The sequence below is a fragment of the Microtus oregoni genome, unplaced genomic scaffold (genome assembly GCF_018167655.1).
Source record: "Microtus oregoni isolate MIOR12 unplaced genomic scaffold, Mior012 000025F_ref0000491, whole genome shotgun sequence".
NCBI lineage: Eukaryota > Metazoa > Chordata > Mammalia > Rodentia > Cricetidae > Microtus > Microtus oregoni.
In genome coordinates this window covers 16,037,975-16,057,839 of record NW_024543084.1, presented here as the reverse complement: position 1 = coordinate 16,057,839, position 19,865 = coordinate 16,037,975, and the positions used below count along the sequence as shown (strand labels likewise).

The 19,865-nt window shown below is 50.1% G+C and overlaps 1 protein-coding gene across 2 annotated transcripts in view; it reads right to left on the bottom strand.

The window, feature by feature from the left end:
- Nucleotides 1–3,237: 3,237 nt before the first annotated feature.
- Nup214 (nucleoporin 214) overlaps nt 3,238–19,865 on the bottom strand; it is a 76,967-nt gene continuing 60,339 nt past the window's right edge. The window contains exons 31-36 of one of the 2 annotated variants that reach the window (XM_041674541.1): nt 15,802–15,958; nt 10,650–10,802; nt 7,819–7,990; nt 4,447–4,586; nt 3,837–3,861; nt 3,238–3,500 (exon numbers count right to left, since the gene is read on the bottom strand). In XM_041674541.1, coding sequence (XP_041530475.1) covers nt 3,467–3,500; nt 3,837–3,861; nt 4,447–4,586; nt 7,819–7,990; nt 10,650–10,802; nt 15,802–15,958 — 681 coding nt within the window. In that variant the 3' untranslated portion in view covers nt 3,238–3,466. The remainder of the gene's footprint in view (nt 3,501–3,836; nt 3,862–4,446; nt 4,587–7,818; nt 7,991–10,649; nt 10,803–15,801; nt 15,959–19,865) is intronic. The other variant, XM_041674543.1, reaches the window with a different exon arrangement.

Genomic DNA, 19,865 nt, shown 5'->3' with positions numbered 1-19,865 from the left:
ACAGGCCTGATCTCTGGGTGGTGTAGGCTTGACAAGCTTGCCAGGTGGCCTTTCTTGTCTGTACTACTGACTCCATGTTAGTAGCATGCTTCTTCCTACGGGTGCACTACCTTTGAGGGCCTGGCATGTTCTGCTCTGTGGGCTGTGAACTCCTTGACAGGCGCTACCAAAGCCTGCCCTCTGTAGAGACAGTTTTGCCCTCTTTCCGGACACAATATGGCAGTGCTTTGTCCTGGGTCAAGGGCAGAGGGGAAGAACTGTGGTCTGGGGTTTGACACACTGGAAATATGGTGTTTGGTAATACTCTGATGTCACGGTGTGGCCAGCGTGACTCTGGTCCTACTGGCTGTGTGTCCCCTTCCTGTCTCAGCCTTGGCCTCGGATGGGGAGTTCTGAGTCTCTGTCCTTATTTAGTAGGAGGACATAAAGGATGGACCCCACTAGTGTGCTCAGTGGCTTCCTGTCCTCTCCAGAAGAACCTGCCTCAGTGTCCCCTGCCGGGTTCTAACAACCCTTTCCTAACCAGCAGGCATCAGAGCCACAACCTAGGACTAGGTACAGTGCCCATGGGGGCTGTTATCTGCTCTCCACGGTCTATGACCACAGACTGTGTGCATGCTTCACCAAGTAGGGGCTCTGCCTCTTGTGAGGAGCTGGGGCCCTCTGCCCCGAGGCAGGCTGTCTCTCCATATGCTTGTGTCTCTCTACACGCTTCTTACTGCCACACCAGACTCTCAAGACCAAGGGGAGAGTTCCCAGCAGGGGCCATGTAACCGACACTCGTCCTGTTCTGCTCTGGCGTGTCATCCCGTTGACCCCCAGCCGCTCAAGCCATTCCTCTGCCCTTCTGTTCCCCTACGGGCTCCTTAAATAGAAACCAGTTCAGTCTAAACCCTTGACCTCAAATTCTCCACATTAATCCTCCATTGAGTTGGCATGCGACATCCCGCCATACGGCCGTATCAGCTGTGTTGGGGCAGATAACACCCCACCACTCACTGCCGTGCAGGGGCATAGGAGGAATGTGCCGCTGGGGGCTGAGCCCCTCTGAGCTCCTTTTTTGGGGTGGATTACAGTGGTAGGTAACAGGGTCAAATCAGCCACTCAACATTGCATGTGTCCTGAGGCCCAGGATGCCAGGCCAGGAGTGCAGTGGTTCCTGCCTGGTCCGGAAGACGCTGCAGGAACCATCCTCCCCCCCCCCCCCCCACAATGGACCACGGCTGCCACCTGGGCCCTGGAGGGTGTCGCTGCCCCTCACACAGCTGTGCTTCATAGACCCTGATTTAAAAGGAGAGAGAAGGCAGTGTGTGGGTCTCCTAAGCTCCCAGTCCTGTTCGGGTTCCCCCCCCCCCCCCAATGGACCACGGCTGCCACCTGGGCCCTGGAGGGTGTCGCTGCCCCTCACACAGCTGTGCTTCATGGACCCTGATTTAAAAGGAGAGAGAAGGCAGTGTGTGGGTCTCCTAAGCTCCCAGTCCTGTTCGATTTTGCTTTACCAGTTGTGAACTGAAGTTAGGACTGAAGTTGGCTACTTAGGGGTAGAAGCCAGGTGTTGGTTTCTTAGGGAGACTCCTTTCCTGCATGAGTGAACAGCTGGGCCGGCAGTCCCTTTAGCATTACCCTGCCCTTCCCTGTGTGTTCCAGGGCTCGGCTGTTGCTTCTGCGCCTCCACAGACATTTCTAGGTCAGGTCACTAGCACTGCAGGAAGGATGTGGACGACTGCAGACAACTCAGTCCTGAGCCCCCCTAGCAGACAGCTGGGCCAAGCAATGGTACCCGAGGGCACTTGCACAGAGCCAGAACTCAGGGGGACAGGATCTTGTGTGACTTCGAGTTTGGTTCCACAGATGCTCAGTTTAGGGGGGTAAGTAATGACCTCTGCCCCTTGATCAACAGCGCCCCCAACAAGCATGCAGGGGCTTGATGATGGGCATTGTTAATGTTAATTGTTAAACCTGTAATCAAAACTGTTGTAAGCTAAGGCTCTGATGTGTCAGAGCCACCGCGGGCCCACCGGCCTGCCTTCAACAGCCATGGACGGTAACGTGTGGAAGACAGTCGAAACTCCCTTGCTGTGGCTGTTTGGTGAACTCATGGCATTTGTCTGGAATTGTCAATAAGAGACAAGTTTAAGATTAAGCTTTCTTGGGCTGGAGAGATGGCTCAGAGGTTAAGAGCATTACCTGCTCTTCCAAAGGTCCTGAGTTCAATTCCCAGCAACCACATGGTGGCTCACAACCATCTGTAATGAGGTCTGGTGCCCTCTTCTGGCCTGCAGGCATAACGCAGAAAGAATATTGTATACATAATAAATAAATAAATATTTTAAAAAAAAAAGATTAAGCTTTCTTTGGGTACTTGCTTCTTAAAAAAAAAAAACTGCTGTGTGGTGATGGCACACGCCTTCAATCTCAGCACTCAGGGGGTAGAGGCAGGTGGATCTCTGTGAGTTCAAGGCCAGCCTGGTCTACACTGAGTTCCAGGACAGCCAGGACTACACAGAAACTCTTGTCCGACTATACAAGTGGCCGTGCTGCTCCACCTCGGCTCTCTGAGAAGCCCAACAGCAGGAAGTGCCTGCAGAACCCGATCCTGCCCGAAGCAGCCTCTGCCACCCGTTCTCTGTCCTGCCGCTCAGTCCTGAGCCTAAGAGAGGACCGTGGCACCTCTGAGGCTGCCTCAGTTGATTCTCCTCGGTTCATCGACTTCGACTTCCACTTTTAATTCGTGGCACAGGACCGCACGGTCTTCCTCCTTAGCCGACAAACTGGCTCCTGACTCTCATCACCCAAACCAGAAAGCCTGCAACCCCAGCACTGGGAGCCAGAAACTGATGGGCACTGTGAGTTTGAGGCCAGCCAGGGATACAGAGTGAGACCCTATGGGGGGAGGAAAAGGGAGGGGAAAAGGAATCTGGAGATCTGTGGGTCTCGGGAGAGCCTGGTAACAAGCATACAGAGACAGCCTGGCTCAGGGCAGAGGAGCTGCTTCCAGGACGACTGTGACTGCCCGCGCTGTGGGAGGGGTCTCTAGGCCTCTTCCCAAGGGCACAGTGGCCCTCAGAGGAGCCTGACAGAAGCAAAAGGACCTGTGGCATAGACACTAAGGTGGAGCCTCTGAAAGGTGTCGGCCACACGTTGCTTTTCCCATGGGCAGGGCTCACCCAGGACAGCACTGGGGAGAGTTCGCTGCCTTGGCTTCTCTGTGACCTAAATAAACACACAGACATTCTGTACAGAACCAGTCCAAACACTTTAATAGCAGAGGAAAAAAATAAACCCGACGTAAAATTTGAAAGGAACAAACAGACAGTTAGGGATTGATGCACTTTGGTCTCCGATGTTTCTTCCTGGGTGTGCGTTTTCACGAGAAAGTTCATCTGACAGTCTGTTCCTGTGTGCTCTGCAGAGGGAGGGATGTGCACAGAGGCCCACAGGATCCAGGAGGGATGCTGGCACCGGTTCAGCTTCTCCAGCCACCAAAGCCCTGGACAGATCTGCAGGAAGTGCAGGAGAGTCAGCCCCTGCTCCAGCTGCACTTGCTCTGCTTGAAGGAAGTGCAGACAGGACCAACAGACAAGCCTAGATCAGGCCTGGAGCCTGAGGCAGTGGTCCGCTCTGGGGACACTACCAGGGAAACGAGAAAGCCTTTCCCTGCCCCGCTTCCCGGAAGGTCACTCATCTTTCCATTACCCCCAGCCACCGACAGCCCCAACCCCCAACACCTGCTGCTCAACCTGGCATTCCAGCCCAGCTCTGAAAACAGCAAACAGCAGAGCACACAGGTCCAGCAGGAGTTAGGTTCAGACTCAGGACAGGAAACAACTACTTACGAGTTAGATGATCCAAAGGTGAACGCTAGAAAAAGAGAGGAGGAGGTTACAACACTGAGCTAGGTCGGGCAGCTGTTTGGTCCTACGACAAGCCTTCCCCCGACCCTGTCTAAACAGTGGCTGAGGGGACACTCAGCTCGGCCTCCTGGGAGAAGAGCTGTTTCACTGTTTTAGGGTCCCCAGCTCTGGCTGCAGGGTGTATGTGTCTGTGCACAGCCATGCTGTGTCATTTGTTATCGACACCAATCTGTCTCCTTTCCTTTCACGCTATTAGCCCTGCAGCCACCTCAACTCTGCTGAGTTCTGCATGTGCCTCTTCCGTCTGTGTGAGGACAACCCAGGGCATAGACCTCTGCTCTCTGAAGACGCAGAGCACTGCACACACATACAAGACATGAAGGTTCCCATGTCCGTCTTTGAATCCAAAGCCTTGTAAGGCTGTCATTATCTGGAGTTCTCAAATCCTGAGAGAAAACAAATTCAGTAATGGCACAATGCTGCCAGTCTAATTAAAGAACTTTGTATTTTTTAGCCACTTCAGTTTTTAAGACACTGAGCTGAGTGTCCAGAACACCTATTCTTTGAGGGAGAAAAGAACATAGCCATTTACCTCCTGTGCCTGATCCAAACCCAGAGAATCCACTATTCTGGGTCCCGAAGCCTGGGGTCTGCTGGGACAAGGACCCAAAGGTGGGGGCGTTCTGACTGGCAAGGGTACCAAAGGACGCAGTGTTGCTGCTGCTCCCGAACCTGTGTTCCAGTGAGAAACGAACAGGGTTAGTGCGGCCCTTCGCCCCTGTGCCACCCGTCCACCTCATTCACCATCACTGGCTTGCACGCACCACATATGACTCACTGTGACAGGCTTGGACTGAGCTAAAAGACTCAGAGAAAATGGGCTCCAGCCCAGAGAAAGCCTTTACCTTGGCTCTGGGAAGGAAGGCATCAGGAATGCAGTGTGAGATCTGCCCCAGTTGGGGCAGGAGTCCTTAGCCACTGACAGCAATTCCAGGTTACTGAGACCAAACACAGCAGCTTCTTGCCCCGCCCCCCTCACTTTCAGGTCATTCAGTTAGAGCTCGTTTATCACCACCTGCTCTGCCCATTCACCTGCCCAGTTCCTCCTTGGCCTCAACTCTGTCATGGCTTCTTTTTGGATTCTGCTATGCTGCCTAGGTTGGCCTCAAACGCTCCTCCTGCTTCAGTCTACGGAGGGCTGGTTTCACAAGCTAATGCCATGGAGTCTGGGGATTCTATTTATTTTACTGTTTTTTATTTTCCTGAGACAGGTTCTCATGAATCCCACGCTGGTCTTGAACCTGCCATGTTGCCAAGGAGGACTTTTTGTGAACTTGATTTTTTTTTTTTTTTTGGATACAGGGTCTCTTTATGTAGTTCTCATTGTTCTGGAATTTGCTATGTAGACCAGACTGGCTTTGTATTCTGAGAGATTCTCCTGCCTCTGGGATTAAAGGGTTGTGCCACCATGCCCTGTGACCCTCTTATCTCTATCTCTCAGTACTGGGACATTTATCACCCCTGGTTTATAAGGTGTGGGAGCAGGAGCCCCGCCAAGGCTTCCTGAGCTCTGCAGTGCTCTACCACTGACTACAAGCCCAGTCCTCTACTTGTCCTTTCCTTCCTTTTAAATAGAATTTGTGTAGTGTGTGTGTGATGTGTTGTGCATGGATGTTGGCATGTAGTGATACGGTGTGCTATGTTGGTCAGGCACAACTTTCAGAGTAGACTCTGTCCTCTTCTCAAGGGTTTTATCACGGAAGCATCAGCTCTCATGGCAGTACTTTTACTAAGTACTATCACCGGCCTATTTGTTTTTACTGAATGAGTAAAGGGCATGTGTACACAAAAGTAGCCATTTGTTCACTGTGTGTTTGTGTATGCACGCGTGCATGTACAACCATTTCCAAGTTATTTCACTGAGAATCTTGTTTGTTTCATAAAGATCAATAAATACACAAAACAATGTAAAAAAGACATCGTTTTCTCTCCTCTGCTACCTCACCTATGGGTTTTCCCTCCAGATTTGGTCCAACAAATGGGGTTGAGGATATAACTAAAATCACTGAGGGGTTCAGTGGGGGCCTCCTGCAGAAGGTGGGCAGGGATGAGTTAGGGTGCCTTGAAAGAAGAGCCGGGATAAATGCTATATCAAAGGGCAGCCAGCAGTTCCCAGTTCTGAAGGGGTGACCTCGGCTCTTTGTCAGGGTCAGAGTTAGAATGGCACCAGGGACCTGGTTTCTTTCCAAGGATTTAATGTCTACATTGGTACCTACTGGCCCCAGGACACGTGCTAGTCAGTCATGATTCCTAAGATATTCCAGACACTCCAGCTTCCTGGGTGTGTGGATCAGCCTCAATCGCCATCCTTTGGGAGCTAGCACCTTGTTTTTCAAGACAGGATTCCACTGGGACCTGGGACTGAGACACAGTGTTGGCAGGCCCCAGAAACAGACCTCCTCCTGCAGGAATCACAAAGCACGTGCCACATGCTCGGCTCTTTATGTTGCTGGGGACTGAACTCAGGTCTCTGTGCTTCTGTGGAAAGTACTTACTGACTGCGCTATCTCCCCAGTCTGTTTTTATTTCTTTATTATTACTATTTTTGGGATGCTGACCTCAGATTCCACAATCCTCCTTCCTTAGCCTCCTGAACAGGCATCTGCTACCAATATAGGAAAAAAGCTAGCTTTCTGAAGGCGGTGCTGGGGATGTCATATGACTGTGAGCATGCTCAGCAGATCTTACCACTGAGCTACACTTCTAACCGTCTGAGGAGACTTCTCTACTAGTAAAGTTAATAGCGCCTTTCAAATAAATGCGCAGAACCTCAAGACTCCCAGTGTTATCACATGGGAGTCTACCAGATCTGTGGAAAACACAGGCTTTGGGAGGGTCTGAACTCTCTTCCCCCCCCTTCCTCCCCCCTGAGGGTTTCTCTGTAGCTTTCAAGCCTGTCCTGGAACTAGCTCTATAGACCAGGCTGGCCTCAGACTCACTAAGACCCTCCTGTTTCTGGCTCCGGAGTGCTGGGATAAAAGGCGTGCGCCACCACTGCCCAGCTTTGAACTCTCTTCTGAAAGGTCCCTTTAACTGTGTTCTTGCAGTTCCTGAAGAGAAGTGTCCAAGGTCCCTTAGCCTCCACAGAAATCTAAGAAATGCCGTCACTTGCACGCTCTCCTTGAGCAGTCTAGCACCCCTCTGTGGAGCCAAGCTTGGTAAGAGCATGTTTTATTTTTAGGGTAAACACCCGTTACTCCTAACCTTCAGTTCTGTTCTGAGTCGAGCACCAAGAGTGAGAACCTGTCCAGGCGCGTTTTTGGCATCAGCATCTCCTTCAAATGAGGGATTCTGTAGCCATCAGCACATACGTTAAGTTGAAACTTATGGTATAGCAAAGGCTATTTCTTCCCTCGGGGTTTTGGCAACCAGACTCAAATTCTAGGGCCTAGAAGCTAATTCCCGCCTGGCATTTTCTGATGTGCACAGGCCATGAGAGGAGCTGGGTGACAGCCAGGACAGCAGCAGTGTGGAGGGCACCCCACTCTGGGTCAGGCTGGGATGGGGCAGAAGAGGTGTCTGTAAAGGCTAACAGGCGTCTCAAGAGAACAGTCCTAGAGGTGACACGCTGAGAGCTTTCTTCAGGACTTTCTAATATAAGGACTACCTGAGGCACAGGCCTGGCTGCAGCTACACCTGGTTCAGAGAGCAAGGTATCAATGACCTATATGCTACACACTGGCAGCCAGCAATGTGGCCAACATCCAACCATGGTTAAGAACCTACTTACACTGAGCCTTGTCTTAGAGAAAAAAAAAAAAAGGAATCTCCTAGCAGCGTTTTTGCCCACTTCAATGCAAGGCCTTCAGGTCACTGTTTGGTTTGGAGAATGTAAGAATTCCAGGCCCCAATGCTTCGGGCTGCCACAAGTTCGTGGTTTCCCCAGGTCCCATCTGCAGCTTACCCGAATCCTCCTGCGCTGGCAGCCGCAGTACCCTCTCCGAACACTTTGCCTCCCGTCGAGCCCAGAGGGCTTGTAAAGGCTGGGGCTGAACCGAATGCTGGCACCCCTCCAAACCCAGGGGATCCCCCAAAAGTAGGAGGGCTGCCAAACACTGGAGCAGCACCGAAGCCACCTGAGCAAAACAGAGGCAAACAGAAACAGGGAGAAAGAAAAGGAGACAGGAAGAGAAGGCATCAAGCGGCCAGAAGGGAGATAAGCCGTCAGTAAATCCAACACAAGAATCCAAAAAGCACAACACCCCAACCTCAATCTCTCAGTCGACGGCCTCTCCCCCTAGGGAAGGGGACCGCAGCTCTAAGAGCTGAGTGCTTGGTGCCTCCTGAAGCAGATGGAACTTATGTGAAGTCCGGTGAGAGCAAATCGGCCCGAGCTCTAGAGCTCTGCGGGTCCATCCGGGTTTCTTTCCAACCCCACGATGTCTGGGACGCCTCAAGGAAACTCCATCCCCAAAGTTTGTGTCTCAACATAGCAGCCTAGCAAAGGATTTATTATTTATTACCACACAGAGTAGGCTCCTGGCTTCAGGGAAACCCAACTAATAAAACTGGAGGCTCCGGGTTTGTGGCAGAACCCACAAACGGGGTCACAGCAGAAGCAAGGCGATGATGCTGGCACTTAGCCACATGCATTTTATTTATTTACAGCCAGGTGGCCGTATGCCTATCGTGGTATCCCTGACTTGAGGCACAAACGAGCTTTTTCAAGTGCTTTCTCTCTGCAACCCGCACTATAAAGCATACTGACCCTCCATTTTGAGAAAGGCTTTGGGTAAACTGAACCAGGTTGGCACCTGGTTAGTCAGCTGTGATGGTTTGAGTGTCTAGGTCGGATCCCATATTATGACTCCAGGTACTAACAGGCAGGGTGGATCATGAGGCATGCGGTACAGCAGAACAGGGCCAGGTTAAACACTAGACAGTCTCCTCTGGGGGGAGGACCATCTGCTGTGAGCCAATTCCCTGCTCCTGAGGCGTCCCCAAACCTTCAAGATACTGCTCTAGTTCTGAGGTTTAGAGGAGAACGGCAATGAAGACATGTGGAGTTGGCTGGAGATGCTAGGGTCTTTACTGGGGGGCGGAGGGGGGGGGAGCACAGCGCTTTCTTCCTCAGTCAGCTCAAACACATGTTGGCTTTGAACTATGTGCTAAAGGGAGTAATGGGGACCCCGGACCACCAAGGATGTGACGAGACTAAGGAGGCAGGGCCATTGTCACTGAAAGAATGTAGTCACCACAAGGTGGATCTGGCTGACTACAGTCACCCTACTGCTTCCGCCACAGGATCAGGAGAGATCAAAGGGCACGAGCACGGGGAGCGGTCAGGCGAGTGCGAGTGTCTATCTTTCAGAGGGGCTGCACAGATGAGGAGACACGTTTTGCCACGGCTCATGTTTGGGTTGCCATTCTGTATTTTAAAACCTTGAGTGAAATTCTGAGCTGTGCTATGGAGACTGGTGGACTACAAACATGAACAGAATGGAAAAAAAGGTGCTAAAAAAACCCACTGTACTTAAATTATTAAAACTGCTCGTGGATCTAATTGCACTTTCTTCCTAGACATTCAAGGTTTCATCTAACACCTTGTACTCAATGTTTAGACTTTCTTGATGGATGTGAGTGAAAGGTGAGAGTTTGTAATGACACAGAAAATAACCCGGGAAGGAGCAGACAGAATAAACAGAATAAACAGAGGGAGGGAGGCAAACACGCATTCTCTCTCTCTCTCTCTCTCTCTCTCTCTCTCTCTCACACACACACACACACACACGCAAAACCAACCCGGAACTACTAAATGAAATACAATGGCCAGCGAGGCTGAACTTGCCACCAAGAAGCAGATTTACTGGTGCACACTAAGGTCTCAGCTTCAGGTGTGGCGGGTGGCAGCTGCTTCCCAGGAGCTCCCGTTCCTTCCTTGACAGCCCGGCCCCTCCCTCCAGCGGGACACTGAGCTCTCAGGGTGTTCTCATCTAGCTTCAGCATGGGTGGATGGCGGAGCTGGGACCGGACCCTCTCATGCCCTATCGTGTTCCACTTTTCTCTCTGTCACACTGCTTAAGAACTGGGGACGGACAGGTGCAGACCCAGGGCTGGCTGGCAGGGAGGCCATGGGCTCTTCCTTGGTTGGTAGCCTCCAGCAGTAGTTCTGATGCAGTTCTCCTGAGTGCTGGGTTAAAGGCAGGCATCACTACTAACTGGTTATAGATATATATTTCAAGTAAAAGTTAAAAAAAAAAAAAGGTGGCCCAGATGCTAGGGTTATAAGCATGTAATGCCATGTTTAATTGGTTTATCCACAATTATTAAATATTTTGATGGTCTTCCTTGAGAAGATTAAATTCTTTTCAGTGTGTATATCCTCTTTGCAAAAGAAAAATTTTTGTTTTGTTTTATTGCAGACGGGGTCTCGCTATGTAGCATTGGCTGGCCTGGAACTCACAATGTAGACCAGGCTGGCCTCGAACTCACAGAGATCTGCCTGCCTCTGCCTCCCGAGTGCTGGGATTAAAAGCATGTGCCACCACCATTGGCTCCTCTTTTTTAAAAGTATGTCTTATATGTTAGAAATGCAGAAGACACTCAATAAATAAAAAAATAAACTGGAGAACAAAGTAACTTCCTCCTTACTGCAATCCTCTCCCTTGATATAATCACCCAAGGTCTACCTTACATAAGCTCTCAAGTGCATGTGCGCGCGCGACACATACACACACACACACACACACACACACACACACACACACACGAGCACAGGTCATACTTGTGGGGTACCTGTTTTATTTGGAGTGGAAAATCCAAAGCCTTGGGATGCGACGCTTCCACCACCAGAGCTGAAAGTACCAGCCGGCTTCTGTTCCCCGAAGGATGAGCTGCCAAACCCTCCAAATGTCTTAGCGCCACTGTTTCCAAATAGGTTAGAGGTATCTAAAGGGACAAAGGACAGGTGTGAGGGAGTTTGAAGAGGAGGGCAATGCCATTTCCTTCTCAGACGACAGAAGGGGACGCATCAGCTGACATGAAGACAGGAGCCACGGTGCAGCCCAGCACCGTGATAATGAGTCTGAAATAATCGGTGCTCAGGCGCAGGACTCCTGGCGCAGCTCTACAAGGAAAAAACTGAGGGGTAAAAATGGAGTTGGCACAGTAGGGTTCCTAGAGGTCTTGGCCCACCCACCAAAAATAGCCAGCTGCTTGCCTCCTATGGACAAGGTCTGGTCTCTTGTGCCAAACCAGAGGAATCAAAGTCCTTACAGTGTTCTGATGGCTCTTCTGTTGGAATCTGTTCACAGCCATGACAAGACGGGAATGGAGTGTTGCCGCAAGACACCGGCTTCAATCCCCGCCAAAATGCAAACATGTACACATCCAGGAGACTCAAGGAGGTGAGGCACACTTATAGTCACTTCCAAAGCTGAGCTGCCGGAAGGGTTGGCCCATCCCACCCACGAGTTCTTAGGTCTCTTGCCACTCTTGGGCGGCCACTGCAGTGCTCCTGAGCTGAGCTGAGGAGGGAGTGGTCTCATGCTAGGCACATTGTCATAACCAATTTCTAGGTACTGCCAAAGCACAGCCACTGCCCTGAAGACCACGGCCACAAGGTCAAGCACGTCTGATCCTGAGGGCACCCCAGGAGGCTGTGTGTGCCCTGGGCTCTCTGCTCCTCCTCAGAAGCAGAGTACCCATGCGTGTTATTCCAAGAGTCTCTCTCCAGCTTTATTCTCCTAGCAACAAAAACTTCAGGAGGCAATTTCAAGGACAAGATTAGGGGGTGGGCTCTCCTCTCAGTGGAATGTGGTGTGACCACATGAAAAGGGATACACAAAGACTTAATGGGATAAAGTTAGCAGACACTTAGAAACTTTCATCCTTTTCTCTCTTTAAGGATCCTTTTGTCAGATGAATCCAGTCTCACAGTATATATTTCATTTAGCTACAAAAAAAGGATAAAATCCAGTTGATGAATATGGAGATGCAGTTAAGACGCAGCAGAGAAAGCCAAGTAGCTCATGACCTCACTTATCTGTGGATTCTAAACATGCTGATCTCATAGGAGGTGAGAGTAGAAAGGTGGCTACCAGAGTCTGGGGAAGCAGGGACAGGGAAATGCCAATTAGGAAGGGCCAGGAAGATGGCTCAGTGGGTCAAGGTACCTGCTGCCAAGCCTTACAACCTGAATTTGATCCTTAGACCCACATGGTAGAAGAATCAACTCTTGAAAAACTGTCCTCTGGCCTGCACTCTCAAGCTGCTGCGTGTGCAAGCTCCGCCCCCCATAAAATAAACAGATGAAGTAAAGAAGCAAACACACAGAAGGAGGTTGTTCTGGGTCCTACTGAACAGCAGGGGCTATGGGTAATGGTGTTCAGTTTCTTTTTTTAAAGCTAGAGAGATTTTTTAAAAAAATATTTCCTCCATTAAAGAATAGTAAATGTTTAGAAGACGTTTGTCCTTGAATGTGAGCTGATGTGAAGACACACATACACACATATATACACACGCATATGTTACATATATATAGACATTGCACAAAACCCCATCAGTATGCACACTTTCACATAACTGGTTAAAAATAAAGATACCTTTGTCCTCCATTGCAATGGAACAAACTGAGGTTTGCAGTCAGGCCTAGGGTAACTACTGGATAGCTGTGACCTCATGCAAGGACTCAGCTACCCTAGGTCACAGTCCCCGACACCACCCAGGCAATTCTACTACAGAGGCTCTGAAGACTGAAGACTCCCTGCTTTCCTTCACCCCCTGTCCCTGAGGCTTCTCAGAGTCGGCACAGAGCAGGAAGGTGCTCAGGAGGCGGGGATGGCACCGCCACTGCGGGTCCACCGTGCAGCTCAGTTGCTCTGAAATGTGGCACCGGACTGTCTGTGCCTCCCATTTCTATGGCCAACAATGTTTCTTGGTTCTCTCCGAATGGCTCCACACTAATAGTCTGTAGCTTAAAAAAAAGCCACACCAGTTTACTGACTTTCTGTGTGTGCACATGCGTCGGTAGGCACGTGTGAGCCATGGCACGGACAGAGCGGTCACTTCACTCTTCCCACACATGAGTGCTGGGTGTCAATTGAGAATGTTGGCCCTGGTGGCAAGTGCCTTTACTCTCACTGCCATCTCACTGACCTAGATTTGATTTTATCTTAGAGAGAGGGTCTCCCTGTATGGCTCTGACAGCTTAGAACTTGTTTTTAGACCAGCCTAGCTTTGAACTCGAAGATTCACTTGTCTTTGGGATTAAAGTTATGAGCCAACACAACTGGTTGTTGGCCCAGTTTTAACAACAGGCTAACTAAATGTCTTGGCGGATGGAGTGTGTTTCATTGTAAAGGAAATGGTCGATCAGAAAATACTCTCTGTGGATCTAGCCAAGGACTAATCTGGGATAACAAAGACAGGTAAAGCTGGCACTGGCTCAGGGCTACCACCCTGCAGGCCTCATATAGGTCCCCTTAACTCTGTTGGCAAAATCACCAACAATATCCAACATCAAGGCTGACCCATTCCAAATCAAATCTGACCTAAAGATTGTTAGAGAGGTCAGGTGTCAGCTTTCTGAAGGTCTGAGGTCACAGAACACAGGTGCTCCACTCCAGGACAGCTTCCAGAGGAACAGCCATGGCGGGAGCCCTTTACAGGCTTCAAACAAACGGCCCATCCCCTTCTCACACAGATACCCTGTAGATCCCAAAGAGAAAAGCGTGTGGAGGGCAATGCTAACTCTTGTCAGCACGAGACTGGGAGGCAGCAGGCCCTTCTGGGTGACAGTGCGCATACAGGGTGCTGAGTTTCAAATGACCCCAGAATCTAACAGCCTATTTGGTGGAGTCAATAAGGGAACTCATCGGCTTCCGGCTAGTGTTCTCAGATTGTCTTTCCCGCAGCCTCAACTCCAGGCTGAAAGGAACTTGGATTCTGTCCTCCAGTTGTTAGGAGACTGTAAAAGGAACTGCGGCAAAATAAAAGTAGCTTAAAGATATTTGATTTGGTCGGGCGGTGGTGGCGCACGCCTTTGGTCCCAACACTCGGGAGGCAGAGGCAGGCGGATTGGATCTCTGTGAGTTCGAGGCCAGCCTGGTCTACAAGAGCTAGTTCCAGGACAGGAACCAAAAAAAGCTACGGAGAAACCCTGTCTCGAAAAACCAAAATAAAAAAAAAAAAGATATTTGATTTGTGGTAGATTTCCTGACTATGGCAAAGAGGAATAGAGGTAGGAGGAGATCGTGTGCAGACTCCTTCCACAAACCAGATGACTGGGGACAGACAGACAAGACACACACACACAGCTCACAGCAACGAGGACAAGGCAGCAGAGAAGGTCTTATGTAAGAAGTGGGCAGGATTCAGTCCAGAAAAGCAAAGTGCTCACAAGCATTGGCTGCTAGAGTCAGTGTGGAGAAAGGCGGTCACTGGAGGCCACAGAGAAAAGGGCACAAACACAGCCCAGCTCCTGCACTGCCCCTGCCTCTCCTTAGCCTGCATGTACCCGGTCACAGGGTTTAGATCCAAGCACTCCTGTCATAAAAAAGCATTAGGACCACTAGTGTCCAGCATGGAAGACGGTGAGTCTAACAGCCATCCACAGGGAGAAGGGTCCCGGAGTGCGGCTCTCTGCCATTCCTGCTGGGTCCACACTCCCTCTGGCTGACTTTAGGCACTGGATATGTATGGGTGTGCAGAGGGGTGTGCAAGGTTGACGCTCATGAGCTAGTGCACACCAGCTCAGACTGACCTCTAGGGAAGGCCAGCTGACAAGCTAAAGCTAGCGTGTCAGAAAGAATTAGCTGGCAGAGTAATTTTTACAGGGATACAGCACATCTAAGCCAGTAACAAAACCGGCTGGTAACTCGGGCCTCACAGCTGACCTCCATCTGGGAAGCAGCCCGGTTTCTGACCAGCCACCAAGTGACTGTGTGCAAGTGTGGTGTCTGACATGTTCCATGTATCTGAGCCGAGCTCCACTTCTGAAAGGACCACACTGGGACAGCATTTGTCCACAGAGCCCTTCGGCCCTGGGGGACAGCTAGTCAAACATTTCCATTACATCAGGATTTGCAGTCCCTGACGTGGCACACACCTAGTTTTGTTTTGCTTTTCAGGATTCTGTTGTCCTTCTGCAAAACAGTTTTTGAGAATAGGACTTCTGAGATCCATCCACTCTATGGTCTAAATCCCTCCTGGGGTAGCCTGGTGACTTAGGAGGGAAATGCCTTGATAGCAATCCTTCCACGTTACCAGACCAGAGACATCAGAATCATCAGTCCTTGATCTACACAGAGAGCAAAACTGAGGCAGAAACATTGCTCACAATTCCACAGGCCCGAATACTATGAAAACAGCCAGAGGACACAAGAGGGCAAGACTCACTGTCTTGTACAGCTCAGTACAGCACATTAAAGGGAAGCAGGTAAGGAGAGGAACCCAACTTGCAGCCCTCGCCACAGCAGCAGCAGGACACACCACCCCAACTTCCAACTGGGACAGGCAGAACAATGCAGAATGTGAAGACCTCGCAGAGAAGACAGTGCTAGGAAGAGGCAAGCTCAAGCTGACTGCTAGTGCCCTTCAGAGTCAGAGAGCCAGGCAAGTGGAAGCACTGCCAGTGTGGGGATGCTCGTGGCTCCTGTCTGCCCACACTGCTTCACGCTGCCTCAGTCCTATGAGACAGAGCAAGCTGGGCCTTGGGAGAGAAGGGAGAAGCAGCCCATCACACTCGTCTCTGCAGCTCTGCTGTCCTTTCACGACTGCAGAGAATACCTCATTAAAATAAATCTAAAAACCAAGGCTGAGCAATGTGGGCAGAGTTCAAATAGCCTCTCTAGCTTTGTCCCTTTTTGTATTTGTTCCTGTAGCTTTGATGATACCACAGGATGACAATGGCATCTGAGGACCGAGGGACCGGGAAAACTCAACTTACTTGGGGTGGCTGTGGATCCAAAACCCCCACTGGCTGAGCTGAATGGGTTCTTGTTGGCAGCATCCTGGCTGGGTTTTCCTCCAAGGCCACTGAAGAAACCGCCCCCTCTCGCAGCATTTCCAGACCCAAACACACTACCACTGGAGGTGGATGACTGCTAAAACAAATGGGGAGGGGAACAGGAAGCAAGAAAGGGTGAGAGATCCTGGTAAAAGTACACTCCACATCCTGGCAGGGGAGCGCACGGCTGGGGCAGGCAGAAAAGCAAGAGCACTCTCATCAGGTCTGGAAGGGACTCTCCAACAGCCCCCAGAGAGGCTGATTCCGGAAGACGCCCTGCAGATCTGACGTTCCTGCCTTACTGTATTTAGAGGAGCTGGGTGCTCAACGCTGTCTGCCATGCTGCCTGCACTGTCTGACTCAACACCGGGGGCAGGAAAATCAAGCTTCACAGATCTACCAAATACCAGGTTTGAAAGCAGGGAGAAGCCAGCATGTGTTCAGATCCCTCCAGTGTTAGCTGAAGTCATCAGCAGTGGTAAAGTGACTCACAGGCGTTTCTATCCATTTGTGTACTTTTAATTCACCACGACTTGCCCGGTGCTGCAGAGAAGCCTAAATTAGCCGCACTGCTGAAATGATGACCACCGCTCAAGTCCATCCAGGCACTCAGAGGACTCTGCCACCTCGGGGCACGCTGACCCAGAGCGGCACTAGCACCAAGCACTCAATTTCTGTGCAGAAACTGACCCTTTTAGGGAGACCAGCTTGCGGCTGCTCAGTTAGTGAAGCTGATCTCCTTGGCTGATAATGATAAGAGGACAGGCCAGGAAAGGGCAGCCTTACGGAGCAAGGATGGGGCCACATGCCGAGACTAGCGTGACCCCTGTACAAGAATGACACACACTTTTGTGAAGTGGTTCCCCCTCCTTTTTTTCTTTTTTTAAAGAACTGTACCTGAAACACAAGCCCTATTCAGAAATGGCTCCGCCAGCACCTCCTGAGCACCAGAGGTCTCTGCACAGCGTGGGCTCATCCCTTCACTCGACTACAAGCGAAGGGATCTGGCCCTCGGCTAGCATCCAAGCGCTCCCCCCTGCAGCCCCACACAGAGACCCACACTCAGTCTACTGGACAGGCCCTACACTTAAACTTCTTTAAAAAATGTAATAGTGGACAGCCAGTGACAGCCTCTGCAAGGACAGGAACCATGACAACTCAATGTCCGGTGCATGAAGTGCCCTTAACCTCCACATTATCAGGCTGGAACAGAGAAACCATTATATATGGACATTCTGCCCTAGACAATCCAGTACTCTCAACACACCTGAGCTGGCCATCCACAGAATGAGTGGCAACTATCCCTAACGGAAGCAAGTGTAATTAAAGTCCACAGCCAAGCTCCCTTAGACCTCACTTCTGCCTCAGGCAGACCATGACTGCTTCTTAAACCTGTGCCCCTGCTGAGATTCCATTCCACTGCTGTCAGTATTCTCCCACAAACTCTGGGGCATGCGGATAAAGTCTGTCTCTAGTTCCGTATCTATAGCCTCATTGGCTGACTTGCTGCATTATACATGGTTGTAGGGTCTGCTCACACTGATATGTGTCTTTCTCAGAAGTGTGCATGTTTTCCTTCTCTCTGTGTAGCCCAGGCTGCCTCACCTCCCAGTGCCGGGTATAGCTCACCTGGCACTTTTCCTTGTATACTGAATCTTGCACTAGAAGGACAACAGTGACGGAGGTACCTAGAGAGGGCTCAAACCCAGAGTAGCACAACCATCATCACTAGTATCCCCCAAACTCAGCATCTGTCGCTAAAACTCTCTTAACTGTTAAACCACAGCTTCCCATTCTGTCTCCCTCTACTTCATTGGTCCTCAACCTGGGAGTCAAACAATCCTTTCACAGGGGTCGCTTAAGACCATCGGAAAACACACATATCTACATTACAATTCGTAACAGTAACACAATTGCAATTATTAAGTAGCAACAAAAATGATTTTATGGTTGGGGTCACTACAACATGAGGAACTGTATTAAAGGGTCGCAGCATAGGAAGGCTGAGAAGCACAGCTCTAGCCCCTGTCAGTTTCAACCTGCTTGGATGAGTTTACACACTGAAGGCATTTACTACAAGTCTAGATCATTCTATTGCAGCTGGCTTGTTTTGCGTTGCTCATGCTGTTCATGTGTAGCAAGAATCAGAACTTCATTTCCTTGTATAGCTGAATAACATCCCACTGATGCACGTTCCACATCCTTTCTCTGTTCATCCGTCCAGTGACGAACAAACACATGGTGCTTCGTCTACAACCAACACTGGCATACGCATCTGCTTGAGTTCCTTTTTTCAATTCCTTTGGTTGTATCCCTACTCACTCTGTAGACCAGGCTGGTCTTGAACTCACAGAGACCCGCCTGCCTCTGCCTCCCTAATGCTGGTATTAAAGGTGTGTGCCACCACCAGCCGGCTCTATTCTATGCTTTTGATCTCCAAGTGTTCCCTAAGTTCTAGTTCAAGGGTCAGCCAATTAAACAGCTCAGAAGTTAAGCCCCACTTACTGGTTTTGTGCTGGGAACCAAATCTAGGTCCTCCTAACTGTGAAGCAGTCTCTCCAGCCCACAGCTTGCTATCTCTTCAGATTGCTCACAGCTGCTTTGGAGCTGGTGCGGGAGAGCAGAACAGCTGCAAAGCTCTGAGCACCCTACATACTGCTACTTTCCTGTTGGTCTAGTCTGCCGTTGAATACACCCACAGTGCCCTTAGGTGCCGATTAGTACATTTTTTAATAGGAGCTCTATTTGGTCCTTATAAAGTTGCTACAACACTTCTTAAAATTTCCCTTTCTTTACATTTCTACACATGTAAAACACAGTTGTCTAACAGTCTAGAAGTGTCTGTAAATGTACTTCTGATATTTATTCTGCTCTTGTTCAGAGCCCCTGGCTTCCTTGTAACTCATCTGGCTGTGGGCAATAGTATCCGCAGGAATAATTAGAGGCATACAGTGCAGGCTTCCTCAACTACACTAGCTGTGCTCTTCTTGCCACACTGGAACATGAGGCCACTCACACAGGCCAAGCCCCACGGGTCTGGGGCAGGTCCCTTCTAACTCTCCACTCTGTAAGCACACCTTGCTTTCTGGCCACTGGTTTCTCACCATTTACCATGGGTGCTACTGACTACAAATACCCTGGTTTCTCAATGAATGTGCTCATAGAGCCTGGCTTCTGAGTTCCACCTGCCTTTTCTAGCACCTCACCTTCCCACGCCCACATTCCCACCTTGGCTCAGTAAGTTTGGTAGTGCTTTTAAAGACAGAGTTTTCAAGGGCTGGCAAGATGGCTCAGAGCTTAAGAGCAATGGCTGCTCTTCCAGAGGACCTGGGTTCAATTCCCAGTGCCCACATGGCAGCTCTCATCTGCCTGTGACTCCAGTTCCAGGGGTGCTGATACCTTCACACAGGCACACATCCGGGCAAAACACCAATGCAGATAAATAAAAAGAAATAAATTATTAAAATAGGTTTTCCATATTTTATAAAGTACTTCCCACTGTGTTTGTTAGGTTTTATTAGCAGAGAGCACTTCTCTCTTCTAAGCAGACCACTAACGAGGGTGGAGCATCTCCAAAGGGAAAAGATAGTCCACAAAGCTCCTGAGGATGAGAAGACACCCTCCACCCCCAGCACTGCCCGCACTGTCTGAAGTCCCTGGGCAGGCTGCTGTGGGAGCAGCTGTGGGGCTAACAGTATACTTAGTCTCTCTAGGCCCCACTGTCCCTTTAAATGGGGACAGAAACTACGGAGTAGTCAACCTGATTATATGAATTATTTCAAAAAAGAACTCCAAACTCTGCACGGCTCAAGTGCCATAGCTCAGGCCAACAAGAGGCTCAGGAGCGCAGACAGACAGCTCACACAGGATCATACACTGTGGTTTCTGCTACAGTCTTCTTCCTAAACAACCATTCAACAACTAAAAACAACCATGATAACAAAATGCCAGATTTGGTGGCACAAGCCTCAAATTCTAGCTACTTAGTAAGTTGAGGCAGAAGG